Source organism: Anoplopoma fimbria, chromosome 1, assembly GCF_027596085.1.
Source record: "Anoplopoma fimbria isolate UVic2021 breed Golden Eagle Sablefish chromosome 1, Afim_UVic_2022, whole genome shotgun sequence".
Classification (NCBI taxonomy): Eukaryota; Metazoa; Chordata; class Actinopteri; order Perciformes; family Anoplopomatidae; genus Anoplopoma; species Anoplopoma fimbria.
The window spans coordinates 2,900,193-2,919,994 of NC_072449.1; the positions used below are offsets into that span (position 1 = coordinate 2,900,193).

General features: G+C 38.7%; 1 protein-coding gene across 1 annotated transcript in view; it reads left to right on the top strand.

Moving 5' to 3' along the window:
* Positions 1 to 172: 172 nt before the first annotated feature.
* Positions 173 to 19,802, top strand: part of sgsm2 (small G protein signaling modulator 2) — a 75,944-nt gene continuing 56,314 nt past the window's right edge. The window contains exons 1-2 of the mRNA XM_054601555.1: positions 173 to 232; positions 14,552 to 14,627. Of these exons, the coding sequence (XP_054457530.1) occupies positions 173 to 232; positions 14,552 to 14,627 (136 nt within the window). The remainder of the gene's footprint in view (positions 233 to 14,551; positions 14,628 to 19,802) is intronic.

Genomic DNA, 19,802 nt, shown 5'->3' on the forward strand with positions numbered 1-19,802 from the left:
TGCGTCAGCTGAGAGAGGACAGAAGAAGGAAACGACAGGATATATATATATATATATATTTATTTATATATATATCTATTTAAATAAAGGTTGTGAGAGGTCCAGCAGGGGGAGAGACGGACGGAGAGGCAGGCAGACGGGAGGACCTGTGAGGGGAGAACACACCGACATGATGGAGGGTTCCACCGAGGAGGAACACAAAGAGAAACTACTGTGGAACGTTAAACGAGAGGTGAGAGTGTGTGTGTGTGTGTGTGTGTGTGTGTGTGTGTGTGTGTGTGTGTGTGTGTGTGTGTGTGTGTGTGTGTTTACATCTCCTAAATGCATCATTTCATCATTTCTTCTCTCCACATCCACATCTAAACTGTTGCGTTCACAGTTTGCCTGATTTCTTTTGTTTCTTCCTGCGGGCTGCAGCTCATCTGAACCTGCTTTCAGGTGTTTTTGTGTGTTTTTGTTGCAAAATGGCATTTAAAGCACTGTGTTTGTATCATTATTATTCATTATTATATGTGCAACCGGTAAAAGATTACATGCATGATGCTACATTGTTGCAGGGATCTATATCTCACATTTGGTCCTTTTTTAAATGAGGATGAAATTGATATTTATTTTAATTACTAATATTCCTACAATTCCAAAGTTTTAATTGACCACACATCACCAAAAAACATCTATATTATACATATTATACATGTTAGATTCACACGACATCCAACAGTTTGCCACAGAGATCAGAGCCTCCATTAACACAGCTCCTCTGTCTGAAGTCTTTTTGTTCCTGGTGATGAATGTCTCACATCATCTCTCCAGCCAGGAATAACTCATCACTCCTTTTAACCTCTCTACCTGCTTTACAACTGTGTGTGTGTGTGTGTGTGTGTGTGTGTGTGTGTGTGTGTGTGTGTGTGTGTGTGTGTGTGTGTGTGTGTGTGTGTGTGTGTGTGTGTTGCCCTTCAGAGCAAAAGCTACAACTGTAAAAAGATTATTTTTCCTGCGCTGAAATGTGTGAAATGTGTAAATCAGAGGCTGGATATGTGACAAGGTGTGGCTCACTGCCTCTACCTCAGTGTGAGTGAGTAGTTTACATCATCTGAACGGGGAGGAAAGGTTGAGCTAAAAATATCCAGCCTGTCAAACTGAATTCTTTCAAAAAATATATATATAATGTGTTCTCTGTTGGGTTTTTTTTTACCTAAAAAAGCATCACATTTACCCAATTGATATCAATAGTTTTCACACATTGCTTCACTTAAACCATAAAATGTACTTATAATATGCATTAATCATAACTTATGGTTAAGTGAGCCGATAAGGAGTCAACCTCCGGTTCTGAAAAGTGAAGCCAAAGCTGAAGTGTCTTAAAGCTGCATTCTCTCTAGTGTCCACCAGGGGGCGACTCCTCTGGTTGTATAGAAGTCTATGAGAAAATGACTCTACTTCTCTCTTGATTTATTCCCTCAGTAAACATTGTAAACATGAGTTTATGGTCTCAATCTCTAGTTTCAAGTCTTCTTCAATACAGCATGATGTTCATTTAGTAAATGATGCTCCATTTAGAGTCAAACAGACCATAAAGCAGGGGATGCTTTAGGGCGGGGCTACACACTGATTGACAGGTCGACACCAGAGACGTATACGGCGTCTCTACGTCACTCCTCAGTCCAGATATGGTACTTTCTGTTAACTGGTTGCAAAAATCCAAGATGGCGACGGCAAAAACGCAGAACTCGAGGCTTCAAAACGACCACAAACCAATGAGTGCCGTCACGACTACTACCTCCACTTCTTATACACAGTCTATAAATGACAAACTACTGCAGCTGTAAGACGAACTCTTGGTCTTTGTCAGTGATTCACTTCCTGTTCAGTCTTCTGTTCCTTTATGTCCATGCAGTTTGTCTTCTTTTTCTTGCCATTTTAAATCATATTGCTGTTTGTTCCACGGATGCATCTGCAGTTTGATGCTTGGAGTCTTTACGCCGCTCTGAAAAATTCACCCAGAGTGAACGTTGGACGTCTCTTGCAGCTGGCAAACGCTGCTCACTGGCAACCACCCGGCTGGCAGTGATTTAATTTAGTGTTTATCAGACAGTGTTGTAGTCAGTCACACTTAAAGTGGAGTCCAGACTGATTCTAAACGGGGGATGAGTCTGCGTCAAGGCCAAGAACAATAACTCTGATCAGTGCCTACTCAATATTCGTCATCCTCTATTGTTGTGTTCCTGTTGTTGAACAGTCTCTTTGGATTTAAACAACAACATTTGCCTAAAACAGTTTTCCAGGAATTGAAATCAGATTGAAAATGAGAGGAAAAAAGTCAAATATCCTGGAAAATCTTCGTAGTCTTGGTAGATATTTTCAACATTCTCCTACTTTCCTTCAGCTGAGAATGAATTTCTAGACTTTCAGAAGCTCCAAAAATGGATAACATGACCATCTGAAAGGGCGAAATTAAGCTCAGGGTCATTTAAAGCAGTTTTGCTGAACGTTTCCCACTTCCTGTTGGTCATATTTGATGTCATTTCCAGTAAATATCACGATATAAAACGTGTGTTTTCTGTTTAAAAGAAAACATTGGTTATGTCTCCGTTCTGACCTCACAGCTGAGAGGCTCACGGTTTGTTTACATGAAGAAAAGTAACGTTTCCTCTCTGCTTTTATTACAGCTGTTGTTGAATCATCCAGTTCTCCCTCATTAATCACTGTTAGCTCTGTCAGCACTGTTGTCGTAGTTTGCACTGTTAGCTTCTAGCCTCCAGCTTAGCCATTCAGAGGCAAATGAAACGCTCCTGCTCTCATAAATAAAACCTTTTTAAGTAAAATTTTGACTCGTTTCTGTCATGTTTAGAGCCAACACTATATTCATTCACAGAAACTGCAGAATAAATACTCTACACTGTGAGGATTCACTTTGAATATCTAGGCTAAATACTTCCCTGTCCTCCTCCAGCCGTCCCACAGTCCCCCATGGGGGTTTGGGACATAAATAACTGAATCATCACATCGTCTCCGAGGCTGAAAATAGCTTCAGTTCCTCAGGATGTCTGCAGGCGTTTGGGGATCTGTGTCTCCTGAAGTCAGAGCATCATGGGGAAATAAGGAGCGAACGTTGCATTCATGGGTCACCGGGCCCATCGGAAGGCTGCGTGTTGACGTTCCGAGCTGCTTCTTCAAACAAAACCTCTGGACGTTTTGACTCGCTGCTCCGGTGGCATAAATTCTTAATGTTTCCTGGTTGTTAACATTTAAAGAAAACCACTCTGTGAGTCAGTGGGAGGCTTTCTTTAAGGTCTCCACAGCTTTCTGTTTCACTTCAAAGGTTATCAGAGGAGCATGGAATTATCTCGTTACACGCTGTCATGTATGACAACGTTTCCATTCGTTTCTCTACCTCTGTTGTGCCAAATCTTTAGATACTTTATGGTTTGATGTTAGCGCTCTCGGCAGCAATTTTTCTCTTTAAAACAGCCTTGTTTGAGCTGAGATTGTGTTCTTTAAATGTGCATATTTTCTACCCAGAACCAATGTAGCTCATTATGTTTGAGGCTGAGATCTATTTCACCTTGATGAAGGAATTGCTGTTGCTTTCAAACCATATTTTTCTTTGCAAATGTAGTATGTTGTCCAAAAATTGCCACATCTTTCCAACAGCGGATGGATATTGTATTCTCTTTGTATATCAAGTGTAAAGATCATCGGTGCATTCGGCCGTAGTTCATCCATGAGATGTAAGTCAATGCTTTCTGACATTTTAAACCCCAGCAAACTGGGCTGAGACAGACTGGTTTGCAGGAAACCCACTATCTGCTGCTTTACAGCGCGCTGTCTCTTTAAACGGCTCTCCGCTCTCTCCCGGCATTGCTTGGCAACTGAAAGCTTTAGCAGCTCCCTGAGAAGTTAAATTGCATCAGTTGGCGATTAATATGGCAGCAGTGAGGCGGCGCGTCAGGTGGTCTCTCACACCAGAAACAAAAAAAAGGATCCTTTTGGTTTTTTAAGTGTGCTGTTTGGAGGATGGTTGAAGCAGCAGCTCATGCACAGAAGAAAGGTTTATGTTGGTATGAGGAAGAGAAGTTAGATCTACTGAAGGTACAATAGATGTTTTATTGGAAAAACCCTCAACAGATCACATGTTTAGAGAGAGAGAATGTCTCCTACATGCAGCGACGAATCAAGATTAAAATCTACAATTCTCTTTCCAGTAAGAGTCTATTATGGCAGGTTTAAAGATAAAGAAAAGTAGTCTTGTGCTGGATGTTTTTTCATTCATTGCAAAGTTTAATTAACATTGAATGCACTATAATTGAGTTGTCAGTCAAATGCAGGAGAGTGTGAAAGCAGGTGTTTGAAGTGTCAGATGCCCAAAGCTCTATGAGAAATGTAAAAATGAAAGATAACTGGGAGACTGCAAGGGTGGGGTGCAAGCCATGCTCGTAGTACCTGAAAAAGACTATCCCATTTATTTAGAATGACGATGGAGACAAAGGTGGAGGCAAATATGTGGCTCTAAAAGATCAAGAACATGAAGTGAAGATGAAGTGAATCGCCTCCAAATGAACAGCCGCATAATCCATCCACAGGCTTGTGTTGTTTTTTCAAAGGCATAGTGCTCACTGTGCTGTTAAAGATGGTAAATGCTGTATCCATTCATCCATATACTTCAGTAGTGACGCATCAAATCGACCGTACGTAAAGTTTATTCTCCAGAGGTTTCGCTGTTTTTCTCTGGGTTTTTCTTTTTAACGGAGATCTGATATTTTCTGCCAGCTTTGCGTCCCCAAAAATCTTCTAAATACAGTTCTGGTTAAACTAGTTGAAAAGACAGATGATCACTATTAACATTAATGTCTTTACCAAGTTTCCAAGCAATGTAAATGTGGGAAACTTTGTCCTGATGTTGGTACTTGAAGAAACATCAGGTGTCACCATTGGTTCTCTGTGGTTCCTCAATATCTTATAGAGATCATTTCACGGCAATCCTGACGTGGTTGTTGAAATACTTCTTTCTGATCCAGATCGGTGGACCAATTGTCTGACTGAATATTTATCCCTTGATCAAAGCCATTAGCGTTTCTAATAAGATTTAAGTATCATAAAACAGTATTAGTTTGTCCAGATGATGTCTGAAATCCAGGAGGCAACTTGCAGTTCTTACGAGTGCATCCAATGCTAAAGTGTCTTAAACCTGCATTCTCTCTAGTGTCCACCAGGGGGCGACTCCTCTGGTTGTATAGAAGTCTATGAGAAAATGACTCTACTTCTCTCTTGATTTATTCCCTCAGTAAACATTGTAAACATGAGTTTATGGTCTCAATCTCTAGTTTCAAGTCTTCTTCAATACAGCATGATGTTCATTTAGTAAATGATGCTCCATTTAGAGTCAAACAGACCATAAAGCAGGGGATGCTTTAGGGCGGGGCTACACACTGATTGACAGGTCGACACCAGAGACGTATACGGCGTCTCTACGTCACTAATGGTCACTTCCTGTTCACTGGTTGCGAAAATCCAAAATGGCGATGGCCATAATGCCGAAATCAAGGCTTCAAACCGACAGATGAATTCACCATGACTACGTCCACTTCTTACATACAGTCTATGCTGAAATACTATATAATAGATGTGAATTCAAAGGTTATCTTTTCCTTTTATTAATCACCACCATGGAGCGGTCTTAATGTATAATCTTCGGGTTCTTCTTCATTCGTCATTCAAAAAAGGATCACAGGTTTGCAGCCATTCTTCAGCCGGTCGTAGAAACAGAAAGTAGCCTTGAAGCTCAGTAAATCTAGTCCGGTCCGGTCAACATCAATACTCAGCCTTCCACTCTAATACTATTCCCTTTGTTTACCTCGGTGAGCTGCCTCGGTTGCCATATTGCAAACCCCTCAGCTAAACAACGTTAAGCTGCTTTTCCCCCTGAAGAGATACTCTATCATTACGCAGCAGAGTGTCGGATAACTTCACCTCCTCCAGGACCGAATCATTTATTTCTGCCACAGTCTTCTTTTATGTCTCCTGCCCTCTAAACTCCCATTGATATCCCATTGATGCTTTGTACTGTGGGGGTTAAATGTTAATTTCCGCCCTATTCGTGGAAATTGATTGGTCACATGATAAGGCAATTTCAAGGCGAGGAGGTGTATTATCTGTAAATGTTAGAATAGATCTTGTGTGTGTGTGTGTGTGTGTGTGTGTGTGTGTGTGTGTGTGTGTGTGTGTGTGTGTGTGTGTGTGAAAACAACAAAACAGGTCAACAAGACAAGTAAAGATGGATGTGATTCCAGCGAGTCGTCCCTCAGTCTGCCAACTAGGAAATGAATAATTACCTCATTAATGACCGTGTCTCTGCCGTGGCCTCACGATAGCTGATTAGGGTGGAACCAGATTATGTTGCAGCTCCTCAGTTTTGTGAGGAAGAGAAGGAGGAAGCAAACACAACATCCTGCAGAAAATACACAAAGAGGAATTTTAGCAACACGTATTTAAACCTTTAATGTGACGGCAATGAAAAAGGATGCTGTACGGGAAAGACAGAGCTCATTTACGATCAGTTAGAGCTGAAACCATAAGTCAATCGATAACAAATTCATAGAATGAATTCATTAATATATTAGGTAATAGATTATTCATTTCTATAATATCTTAAGCATATAAGCCAGACATAGTGATGGTGATTAAAGGACAGTACAGACTGACTCTCGTTGAGGTTTCTCTGTGCTTGTTATCTTTGCTGCTCCTCGTCTTCGTCACAGAAGACATTTTGACATTTCACCGTTGGAGAAACTGTGATAAAACACATAAAGCTTGTATTTGGCTGCTTCAGTTTAAGGGCCAATTTAAGATATTGTTCTCGTTGATGTATTTAATAATCCCTGTGCTTTTCCTACTTTGAAAAGTCAAAATGACCTTTGTGGTGACTTTATTGGCGCTTGAAGTCTGGTGACTTTATATAATCCCCATCTGAGCTTTGCCCACCTTCAACCACAGCAGAGTTCTAACAACATGAAGTTAGAGGATCTCGTTCAAAAGGCTAGCTTTAATGCCATCTAACTTTTGAAAAACTGTCTTGTCTGGATCAGTCTCTTAAATCTTTTTTTCCCAAATAGTTATTCTGTTATGGTTAGGAAAAGACAAGAAGTACAATTCTCAATGTTACAACATAGGTGACGTTTACTTGCAGCAACCCAGTACACATTTGTAAGGTGTCGAGTTTGCAGAGTTCGGTGATTTTGCCGTCTCCATCTTGGGTTACGGCCGTCGCCATGTTGTTTATTTTGCCACCATCCCCTGCTTTATGGTCTGTTTGACTCTAAATGGAGCATCATTTACTAAATGAACATCATGCTGTATTGAAGAAGACTTGAAACTAGAGATTGAGACCATAAACTCATGTTTACAATGTTTACTGAGGGAATAAATCAAGAGAGAAGTAGAGTCATTTTCTCATAGACTTCTATACAACCAGAGGAGTCGCCCCCTGATGGACAGGAGAGAGAATGCAGCTTTCAGACACTTTCGCATTGGCTTCATTCGGCAGATCCCGAGGTTGTTGCTGGACGTAACCACTTAAAACACAAGCAAGTAGCCTGACTTGTTATCTTCCTATGTTTGTACTTTTTTGAACCAAAAACACACTTTTTATTTTGTGAAATGAGGCAACAATATAACCTAAAGCAAGTGCGGTTTTTTCACATTATGTTGTTGTTGTGGAAGTTTTGATGTTAATCACAGGTCTGTTGATGTATAGATTGGGACTGCCCATTGTTAAGACGGCAGAATATACAGATAAATGTCCAATTGGACCTAAAGCCCATTGGTCCTACAACCATTGTTTGGCAATTGTCCTAAAAATACAGAGTCTACTTGCCACAAACAGAAGCACATGCAAAATGATTATGCAGAATTGCGTTGGTTTGTTGCATATTTCCTGTATTCCCAATACTTGCAGTATTTTCTTTCCAATGTAGATTGTGCATTAGCATAAAACTATCGTCCTTGTGGCCACAGAGAAACTCACTGCTGACGCTCTGTTGTTTGCTCCAGTCGTGAACACGAGATGAAGGGAAAAGCAAATCTGTAACTGAGGGGTTTGACTAATGAGCTCTTCGCTCCGTTCCTCCCAGAAACCATTAGCTCCTGGATTCTTAGAAGTCAGACTCAGCTCCACTCAGCCGTTTGACAGCAACCACCTGCATCTGGCTATTTCACTGTCATCTCTGGAACGACATGCTTGGTTTGCTGCAGCTGTTAACAAAATTCCTTTTTTTTTCTTAGTAAAGTAAATAAATTGGTTTTGTGTGCAGCTGCCATCGTGTTATTTTCCACTTTTCTTAAATAATCCCACAAACCCCAGCCAAAGAGGCAAAAAACAAAGTCTACTGTAGTTTCTTAACAAAGTGCATTGAGTTTCTAAACATGACAATAATAATGTTAATTGTGCAAAACAAAGGAAATACATTGCCTGTGAATCAATGCATATATGTTCAATATGAACGCAGATATATCCCTGAAAAACAGTCTGTTGATGTTAAATGTAATCTGGGCAGCATAATGTTGGTTTCAAAATCTATTCGCTGTAGCAAGTTTAATAATGGGATAGATTATTGAGACAAAGAGGATGAATACATTTATTAAATTATTGCACATTTTATAGTGTCGTATGTGTTTTTATACTATGATTTTAGTATTTATACTTTTTTAAAATTTTACTCTGATTTTACTTTTATTTTACTCTTTTACCAAAATCAATTTATTCAGTGTTGTATTTTATTAATTCATTTATTAATTTTTCTAAACTTAATTTGGTGTGCGTTAGTCTCTTTATCGTCTTGTTTCTCTGTTTGTTAACATCCTGTTTGTTTGTGATAATAATTTTTAAAGCACTTTGAATTCCATATTATTTGTTTGAGCAGTGCTATATCAATCAAACATGATCGATTGATGGATTGAAATGAATACATACATAGCTTTTTCTCGGTCCGCATTCTAACTTTAACTGCATCTTACAAAGAAAAAGGTTCATTTTAAGCCATTTTTAAGTTGGAACAACTTTAAGAAATGAAGTTAGTACAAAAAAATGTAAATAAACATAACAAGTTGATTTAAAGTAAAATAACGTTAGTCTAATAGTTACTTATCTTTGTCAAGGCAATCAATTTCTTAGATTTCTTTAACTTAGATCAACTCAGATTTTACAGTTAAACCCAACCAGCAAATCATGCCCAACACATGGAAATCTACTGAATGTTCACTTCAGAAATAGGTCTTCCTCTTAAAAATGATAGTAAAAAATAGATTTTTCTATATATGTAAATATATAGTTATGTGTGAATATTTACACATATATATATGTATATGTGTAAATATGTACATATGTGTGTATATATGTATATTTACACATATACGTGTACATATATGTGTAGTAGTTTGGGGCTATGTTTCTTGCAGTGTTAATCTTCTTAACTTTACAGGAGCATTAAAGAGTGTATCATTAAACATTGGTGTGTTGTGGTTTGACATGGAGGTTATTTGGTTTAAGGTACAGTTTGTATTGGTGTAATCACAAAAACAGTAAGAATATGTGTTCATGAAGGAGCTCTACCCTTACCCAAACCCTTTGAATTTAACCAAACAAAGGCAGTTCCTGGTGTGATGTGTGTGTGGCACTGTTGTGTGTGTGTGTGTGTGTGTGTGTGTGTGTGTGTGTGTGTGTGTGTGTGTGTGTGTGTGTGTGTGATAAGACAGGAATGGTAGACAACCAGTGATCTGTTATGGCACTGGTCCAAGTGGACACATTTTCCATTTGAAAGCAGTTTTATAAAGTAGGATAGTGAAACATTTTGCATAATGTACTTTTTTCCGGGATCTGTTACCGTGAATAAGGGAATATGTCACAGATACGTCTCATAGATACATGCATTAATAATAATGATTTCCAGTTGAAATAGAGGTTAACCCTTTAACCTCAAACAAACATGAAGTGGTTCATTGACTTCTATTATTCTGCTCCATAGTGGAGAGCAAGGTAGTTCTCCAATCAGAGGGTCGGTGGTTCGATACCCGGCTTCGGCAGTCGATGTGTCCTTGGGCAAGACACTTAACCCCAAGTTGCTCCTGAAGGCTTGCCATCGGTGTGGACTGGATGATGAATGTTAGTTAGAGTCTGATGGTGGCACCTTGATGGTAGCCTGTCATCAGTGTGTGAATGGGTGAATGATATGTAATATACTACTTTGGATAAAAGCGTCTGCTAAATGACTGTAATGTAAAAATCTAGTCTACTTAATTATTTCTTGTAACAAAACAAGCAGATGAATCCAACTGAAGCACATGATTTAGAGTATCTGCTGCCTTTAGAGCACAGCCCATCAATAACCCCATATTCTAATACTTATTCCTCTTACTATACTTAATCAGCATTAAACCCAACGTAGTCCCTGACAGCCAGCACTAATTAAACCGGTTCACTACCAAACACACGATCAATGAAATCTCACAGTCACTCACACACGGGTCAGTCAGAGGATCCAGAGGAGAGAACGAAAAGACAAAGAAAAGCAGAGAGAGTCCAGAGAGTTCACTGTGAATCTGAGAGAGATCAGTTAGTATGATATATACATACATACATACATACATACATACATACATACATACATACATACATACATACATACATACATACATACATACATACATACATACATACATACATATATATATATATATATATATGTTATATATATATATGTGTTATATGTACATATATATGTATATGTGTGAGTGAGAATGTTTGTATGTGTATATATATATATACATACATAAATACATATATTTATATATATATATATATATGTATATATACAAATATATATGTGTGTGTGTATACATGTGTTATATGTAAATATATAGTTATGTGTGAATATTTACACATATATATATGTAGTATGTGTAAATATGTACACAAATATATGTGTTATATATGTATATGTGTAAATATGTACATATGTGTGGATATATGTACATATATATGTGTATATATGTATATTTACACATATACGTGTACATATATGTGTAGTAGTTTGGGCTATGTTTGGTGTGTTGTTTGGTGTGTTGTGGTTTGACATGGAGGTTATTTGGTTTAAGGTACAGTGTGTATTGGTGTAATCACAAAAACAGTAAGAATATGTGTTCATGAAGGAGCTCTACCCTTAAAATGCATCGACATTTGGTTTTCTTTTCCTTATCAAAGATTTGTATTTAACCAAACAAAGGCAGTTCCTGGTGTGTGTGTGTGTGTGTGTGTGTGTGTGTGTGGTGTGTGTGTTTGGTGTTGTGTGTGTGTGTGTGTGTGTTGGTGTGTGTGTGTGTGTGTGTAAGTGTGTGTCTGGTGTGATAAGACAGGAATGGTAGACAACCAGTTTGACCAGATCTGTTATGGCACTGGTCCAAGTGGACAAGTTCAACAAGGTGACACCATTTCCATTTGAAAGCAGTTTTATAAAGTAGGATAGTGAAACATTTTGCATAATGTACTTTTTTCCTGGATCTGTTACCGTGAATAAGGGAATATGTCACAGATACGTCTCATAGATACATGCATTAATAATAATGATTTCCAGTTGAAATAGAGGTTAACCCTTTAACCTCAAACAAACATGAAGTGGTTCATTGACTTCTATTATTCTGCTCCATTCAGTTCTCAATAACAAACTGAAGCCAGAAGACCATCTGAACGCCCTAATCAATATTTCTCTGGCTGATGTATTTCCAGCTGAGGTTTAATTTATTTTTTATCATAGTAGACGATCACTCGTGTGCGTCTGTACGTCAGCTTGCTGCAGAATTAGTGTTGCCAGTTGCGTAACATCGTATGAATATTTGTTTCCTGTGTGAAGCACTTTGAGCTGCATTTTATGTTTGATTTATTTCATTTATATTTATGATTTATTATAATAGAATTTATTATAATAATCAGACTCTGCCAACCAGAGCAGATTACTTTAATAGTAATGGGATGGGATTAGTCAAGTTAAAGTACGGAGCTAACGGCAGTTGCATTGATTTACATTGCTATGCGTTTTGGCAAGAATGTTGAAGCAGATCATAAAAGATAACAAGAATAATAATATTTGCAAAACATAGGAGAGTAGTGTGAAGTACACCTCCGGAGCTCCGACTGCAGATAGAAGGCTGCTGTGAAGCTGGATCTGGGTCTGTCCACGGTGGACTGGTCTCTGCTGGATCTGGGTCTGTCCACGGTGGACTGGTCTCTGCTGGATCTGGGTCTGTCCACGTGGACTGGTCTCTGCTGGATCTGGGTCTGTCCACGGTGGACTGGTCTCTGCTGGATCTGGGTCTGTCCACGGTGGACTGGTCTCTGCTGGATCTGGGTCTGTCCACGGTGGACTGGTCTCTGCTGGAGTCTGATCTGAAGGAGTTTCTGGTGAACCTTCATGAGTTCATCTGGTTTCTCCAGAATCCGACCCGGTGGCTCCGATGACGAGCTTTAAGAATAACTTTATAGAAACAGACGATCTTCTCTCTGATGGTCTGGTTTACTGATGGAGGTCTATAGAGGATCAGGACTAAACTGAGACTGGATCAGAACCAGATAAAAGTTCCTCACTGTGACTTTAATTCAGACAGCTTTTGTTATTACTCATAACCACAGCTGACAATGCTACCAATTAGCCGTACTTGGTTTTCTGTATTGTAAATCATTTTTGCAGCAGTGTGGTAACTACCTGATAACAAAAACAGAAGACAATTATTCAGCCTCCTCTTAACTTTAGTTTCAGCTTCTAATAACCGCTCTGACAGTCTCGCCCAAACATCCGCACCACTGACTTCCAATTAACACCATGTCATCACGGAAACATTAAAATGAGTCTTTTCTGCTGTTATCTATTGTGTCTCCGGGGAGGAGAGCCTGAGTGAGTTCAACACCGCCGAGTCAGTCTGGGGTTCGCTTGTCTACGTTCGCTCTCTCCGTAGAATTAATTGTCGTCAGTAATTAATCCGGGACCTGTCTCGACGCCTCCGCCTTGTTTGGGTCTAATTGATAAACAGTAAGAATCGAACAGCTCGGTGTTTGGCAGTAAATCTCCAACTGCAGCTTCGCTCGGTTCAAACTGTCCCCTGTATTATGTGGAGCTGTCGTGTCTTCATCATCTTCATCACAGACATCGGGGTCAGCCTTCATCAAGTCCACTAATCAACGTTTTATTGTGAAGGTTTGGCTAAATCGCCCATTTTGTACAGACAGCGAACGCCAAAGACAAACTCAGAACCATTTTGTCACAAGGAACATTTGTTTTTGTCTCTCAGTGCTGTTCTGACTACAATCAACAAGTTAAAGTTACTGTGAGGAACTTTTAACTGGTCCTGAACCAGTGTAGTCCTGGTCCTCTATAAGACCTCCATCAGTAAACCAGACCATCAGAGAGAAGATCGTCTGTTTCTATAAAGTTATTCTTAAAGCTCGTCATCGGAGCCACCGGGTCGGATTCTGGAGAAACCAGATGAAATCATGAAGGTTCACCAGAAACTCCTTCAGACCAGACTCCAGCAGAGACCAGTCCACCGTGGACAGACCCAGATCCAGCAGAGACCAGTCCACCGTGGACAGACCCAGATCCAGCAGAGACCAGTCCACCGTGGACAGACCCAGATCCAGCAGAGACCAGTCCACCGTGGACAGACCCAGATCCAGCAGATCCGGGAGTAGAGCAATATTAGTACAATGTTAAATTAGTGGCGTACTTTTTTAAAGCTGTCATAGACAAATACTATTTTCTAATCTTAAAGGGGACATATGAAGCTCATTTTCAGGTTCATACTTGTATTTGGGGTTTCTACTAGAACATGTTTACAAGCTTTAATGTTCATAAAACACATTATTTTTCTCATTCTGTCCATTTGAATATACCTGTATTCACCATTTGTCTGAAACGCTCCGTTTTAGCGCCTCTCTCTTTAAGAGCCCCCCTGAAATTATTATTTCACTAATCACTTCTTTTATTGTATTAAAGTTGTATAGTTTAAGTCTATTTTACTGTTATTTTATGAATCTACTTTTTGCTGTTTTACTGTTATCACAGATTTTAATTCAATTTGATTCTTTTTTTATAGTTTTATTATCCTGCCTTCATTGGTCTGTAATTGCAATTGCTGAATTGTTTTATCTTTTTTGCTGTTTTTCCGGTCTACACAGATGGTTCACGGATTACTGATATTACGTATCAGTAATCTGTGAATGTGCATGAAAGGTGTTGTACAAATAGTTTGATTGATTGAAAAATGTCTTTGCACATGTGACTTCATTTTTGCATAAACCCTTTTTCAGTATTTCTTTGAAGGATAGTTAGCAAAACCATCCGAATATCAGATTTCATGAGTTGTGTTTTCAGATTTTCTTCGATATTATCTTTTATCTTCTTATGGCAACTGATGTGCAACTGATGCAGATGTATGTGACAACGATGTGAGGTGACGACTGCAGCTTTTCCTCTAACAATTTTTCAAACTGTGTCTCTTCTGTGTTCAGGTGAAGCAGATTATGGAGGAGTCGGTGACTAAGAAATTTGTCCACGAAGACAGCAGCCACATCATTGCTTTGTGCAGTGAGTACACGCTTCTCTTTTTCCCTGGAAACACACACATGGTCTCCTTCTGTTCCACTCTCTGTCTTGCACACACACACACACACACACACACACACACACACACACACACACACACACACACACACACACACACACACTTGTTGAACTCCTCAGCAGGTGACTGGGTGCTGCTTCTCCGTCAAGGACACTGCTTGACGTCACTGTGCCTCTGACTCTGCTGCTGCATCAATGGAAAGTTAATGCTCGCAGTGGAGCTAATGGAAACCAATTTCAGAGACAGGCTGTACAAAAACCACCTGTGTGTGTGTGTGTGTGTGTGTGTGTGTGTGTGTGTGTGTGTGTGTGTGTGTGTGTGTGTGTGTGTGTGTGTGTGTGTGTGTGTGTGTGTGTGTGTGTGTGTGTGTGTGTGTGTGTGTGATGGCCAGAGATAGTGGGGTTGCCCCTCCTGACCGGATGGTAGAGCTTGCAGTGGTTTGTGTGAGTCAACAGATGACTCTCCCTGTGGCCTCGGATCAGCCAGGTGACCAAAGAGTCACAGTAGAAAAACATTCCCATTTGAATCATAATTACAGTATGTAGATATATGTGGTGTATGAGTGCTATTCAAATGGTAAAATTGAGTCAAAACATGGGTTTTTGTGCAACATGACTCATTTTTTGTGCGTTTTCCTGCAAAAGTCCAGCAACAAGTGTCGATTTCTGCTCGTCACATGAATACAGTCTTTTCAAAGTAAACTTCGGTCTTCACAGGAAACAACTTAGTTAGGTTCAGGCAACAAAACGACTTAGTTAGACTGAGTTTTAGTTAGGAAAAGATCGTCGTTTTGGTTTAAATAACTACGTCAGTTATGTGACAACGATAAATCAACTTTGATTTCTGGTTTCAAGAGCGATCTCCTCGGTAAAGGACTTGTTCTGGTTTTCCTCTTCCTCAACCTCTTCTTCTTGTTATTATTGTTTGTTTGCATGTCTATTGTCTGGGGAGTGCCGGTGGTTTTAAAGAGATCCCTCCCAGCAGCTTGTTAGTTTGGTTTAGTGACGTTCTGATATATAAAGTATGAAACGATATAAACGAGTCAGCTGAGAGTTCGGATTAACAGGCTGGTGATGAAGTTCACTGCTTTTAATTTACTGATTTATTCATCTATAAAGTTTTTCTCAGCTCAGCTGAATATCATGATATTTATTACTTAAACTGTTCCCTTCTAATGCTGCTTTAAAGTTTAAAGCTTTTACTCCAGAGAACCAGTGGGATTGTTGAACATTTATAGGAAATGCAATCTGCAGAGAGTTTATTTAGCAGTGCCATGCTTTAAAAAGTAAAATAAATCCAATAAATAAGGTCCAATAACCAGATATGGATATTCTGTGCATTATTTGGTCAGTGTATGTGTTTCAAATAATGCAGGGAGAAATTACTTTTTAAAATTTTAAGGTACTGTATGGTTTAGTAGGGTATTTTATGATATGGTATATATATCGATAGATAGATAGATAGATAGATAGATAGATAGATAGATAGATAGATAGATAGATAGATAGATAGATAGATAGATAGATAGATAGATAGATAGATAGATAGATAGATAGATAGATAGATAGATAAAATTATATAAATATTCTCTGTGTTTTCTGTGCTCCCGTTTATTCCCCAATTTCCTCGTTTAGATAAGAAAGTAATGAAAAAGTTTAGATTTTGTTTAGGATGGTATGATATGGTATGAAAGATGTGGTATGGAACTGTTCAGTACGGTATGGTCTGAGTGTTTTCACAAGTTTTCAAATACTCAGACAGACAAAAGTCACAAACAAACGGTGATGGTTTGTAGTTTCAGCCGTATTGTGTTATTTTTTTCAAGACATATTTTCTATAATTTATGGGAAGGTTTTGAATTTATTCTTAAAGTTTAACTTTTGTTAAATCATGCAGTGATAGATTCAGTTTCCTGTGAGAAAGTATTGAGGTTGGAGGGTCAATATGCTATTAGTTACATGATGTTCCCATATAACACTAATCCCAACTGCTCCAATCGCACTTCCACTTCAAGGTCGAGATATGAAATCACATACTGTACAGGTGGATCCAGTGAATCTTCCTAAAATATGATGAAATTCACAGATTATAATAGCCACTTCTTTCCTTCCCTCCTTTGTTGAACTGAATTGACCCCTCTGGGCCACCGTGACTCAATGCAATGAAGGAGCGACTGCTGTCAGAGCAGAGTTCATTATCTGTCATCATCAGTAGATCAGACGTCTCAGTCCAGGACAGACACAATCACAGCCGTCATCCGTCTCTGCCTAGTGGAGGAAGTACCCTCCTAAAGGCTGACCTGGGAACAGGGAAGTGTGGAAATTAAACTGTCTAAACTGTCTAAACTGTCTTAGTTTAATTATAGCTTTTCCATATGACTTCCAGAGGGGAGCCTTCTCACCCTTCACTCAGCATTCAGCGGTTTCTTGTTATGTTGACACATAAGACGGAATATCAAAAGGCTGCAAGAGCAAGTTGAAGATGGAATAAAGAAAGGAAAAAAAGTGCATTAAACATACAGTTACATAGATGTTACAATTTCAAAAACAGATTCACATGTTAAACTTACTGTTGTGATTCATTTTAGATACGTTATTAGCACACACCGGCCTCCTATTCCAAAATAATCATGATATTCCAAACCGATATTCAATGTAGCTGAAGCTATTTATTGATATTTTGATAATTTAATGTTATTTACCCCTCTAGAAAAGTATCTATTCTGACACACACAGTCATGTATAATGATTCATGTTTTAGCCTTAACATAAGTGGGATGAATTTTTCACTAAAATACAGTTGACTAATGTTTTGCCTCAGTTCCTTTGTCAACGACATTCTTCCGATTTTTTTGATTTTTTTTCATGATACTCTTTGAACCCATTTCCCTGTAAATAAAACATGACCTGGCTTCAGTTACAGTCATTTAGAGGATTCCACCATGCTTTCATGCAACACTGGTTTTTAAAAGATTTAATAAAAAACAAAATTGTCACTTATCTGGTGATAGCAATGTGCTTCACCTACACTGTGACAAGAGTGTGTGGATGAAGCATTACGGCGTCAAATGTTGAATATTTAGCAGCTGGCTAGTTAGCTAGCCACTTTGCTAACCCCACCATACTCTGCAGGCAGAGTATTCTGCCAGCAGCATTACAAACTTTCTATCCAGCGTTAACTAACGAGTTTGGAGAATTATTCCGCCTCCACTAACTTTTCAGTCATAAAAACACATCATCGTGTTTACTGACATAAAAGAGGTCTATAAAGACCTGTTTATGCCTATTAATATATTTTAATTTTCAAGAGTAGGAGATCCAAATAAATGGTTTCCAGCATGCTGACTCACAGATTTGTGTGGAGCTCTGCTGTACTGACATAAACCCTCGGCTCAGTGCTTCCTTAATGATGGATATCCTCGAAGGCACTGGGGATTTCCCTCTTAAGCACAGAACGCTATTTATTCAAAAATCTGTTATTGAATGGTTAATGACGTCTGAGATTTAGATTGCGATATGTGAAATGGCAAGAAGAAGGAAGGAAGTTCCATCAATACAATATGAAAAATGATAAAGAAGCTTGCACATGTATAGCTATGTATTTGATTGTTGCTTGTAGATGTTGTACGGGAGTTCAGGGACGCAATCTTTAGTGTTTAGTAATAAAAATAAATGATTGCTTACTTAATTTCAAACATCAGTGTCACAAATCTCTACTCACCCACCAGGATCTCCAGACTCTGAGGCCCTTTTCTAAATAAGCTTTAGACACATTTCCTTTATGATGTTTGTATTTGGTTTCTTTCATGAAACTTTTATGACCCCATTAGGGGAATTTCTCTGCAGCCCCGTTCAACTGTTATTGAGTGCTTTGCTCAAATGTGCAAAATGGACGGCGTCTGAATGTGTGAATGTGAGCAACAGAAAGCAAGAGTGAGCGAGTTCATCGTCATCTTCTGCCTCTGGTCATCTGCTGCTAATCGGGAATTCACTTGATATTTACCCCGTAAATCACAGCAACTAAAGCAAAAACACAACAACATGGAAAAACAATAAAACATTAGTTGTTGTGTTTTTCACCTTTAGGCCCATACCTTTAGGAAACCAATATCTCTTCTGACCTGGATGATTTATCTTCCAGACTCTAAATCCAATCAGGATGAGTTTTACCTCTTTTTTTAATCTACGTAGTTCAAACACACATCATACTTACAACTTTTAATGCCTTTACTGCCTTATACTGTACAATTGCTCTCTCTCTCTCTCTCTCTCTCTCTCTAATCTATATATATATATATATATATATATATATATATATATATATAATCTAGGCCTTTTTCTCTTAAATAGACAGGTGCTAAAACGGAGCGTTTATAGACAGAAGCTGAATACAGGTATACTCAGACAGACAGTATGAGAAAAATAAAGTTTTTTTTGAACATTAAAGAATGTAAAGATGTTCTGGTAAAAACATAAAATACAATAATGAACCTGAAAATGAACATCATATGTCCCCTTTAAGATTCCTCATCTGACTGTTAAGACACCAAACAAGCTTATTTTCTCAAATGTTGGATTGTTACAGATTTTAAAACAACCAGTATGATGCACACAAACACACTTTTTCTTGAATACTTTTGGCTGATGTTGGTTTTGCAAGATTTAATCAAGATACTTTATTGGGTGAGACATAAATCATGCATTAAAACCACTAAAATAGAGACTTCTTTCAGAAAAAAATCTGGAAAATGTATTTAATCAACCAAGAGAAGGAGACACACTGTGAGTAAAATATATCAGACATCATTAATCTCTAACTCAACAGACTCTGCCTTATATTATAATTACATTTTTATATGCTGTTCATCATTTTTGGTTTCATTTAATCTTATCCTAGGATATCTTCGTTAATGCCACATACAGTATGAAGTTAATGCTCCTCCTCATCAGTCTGGAGCCACGACATCGCTGTGATAAAGGCTAATCGTCAGCACGTTGAGCTCTGCGACTCTTCGTGGAGGTTCAGGGTAAAAGGTCAGATGCTAATGATGTCCGATGATGTCAGAGCAGGAATGAGTCACAGCTGACCCTCCCTCCCTCCCTCCCTCCCATAACATCCGTCTATTGTGCTACGTCTGC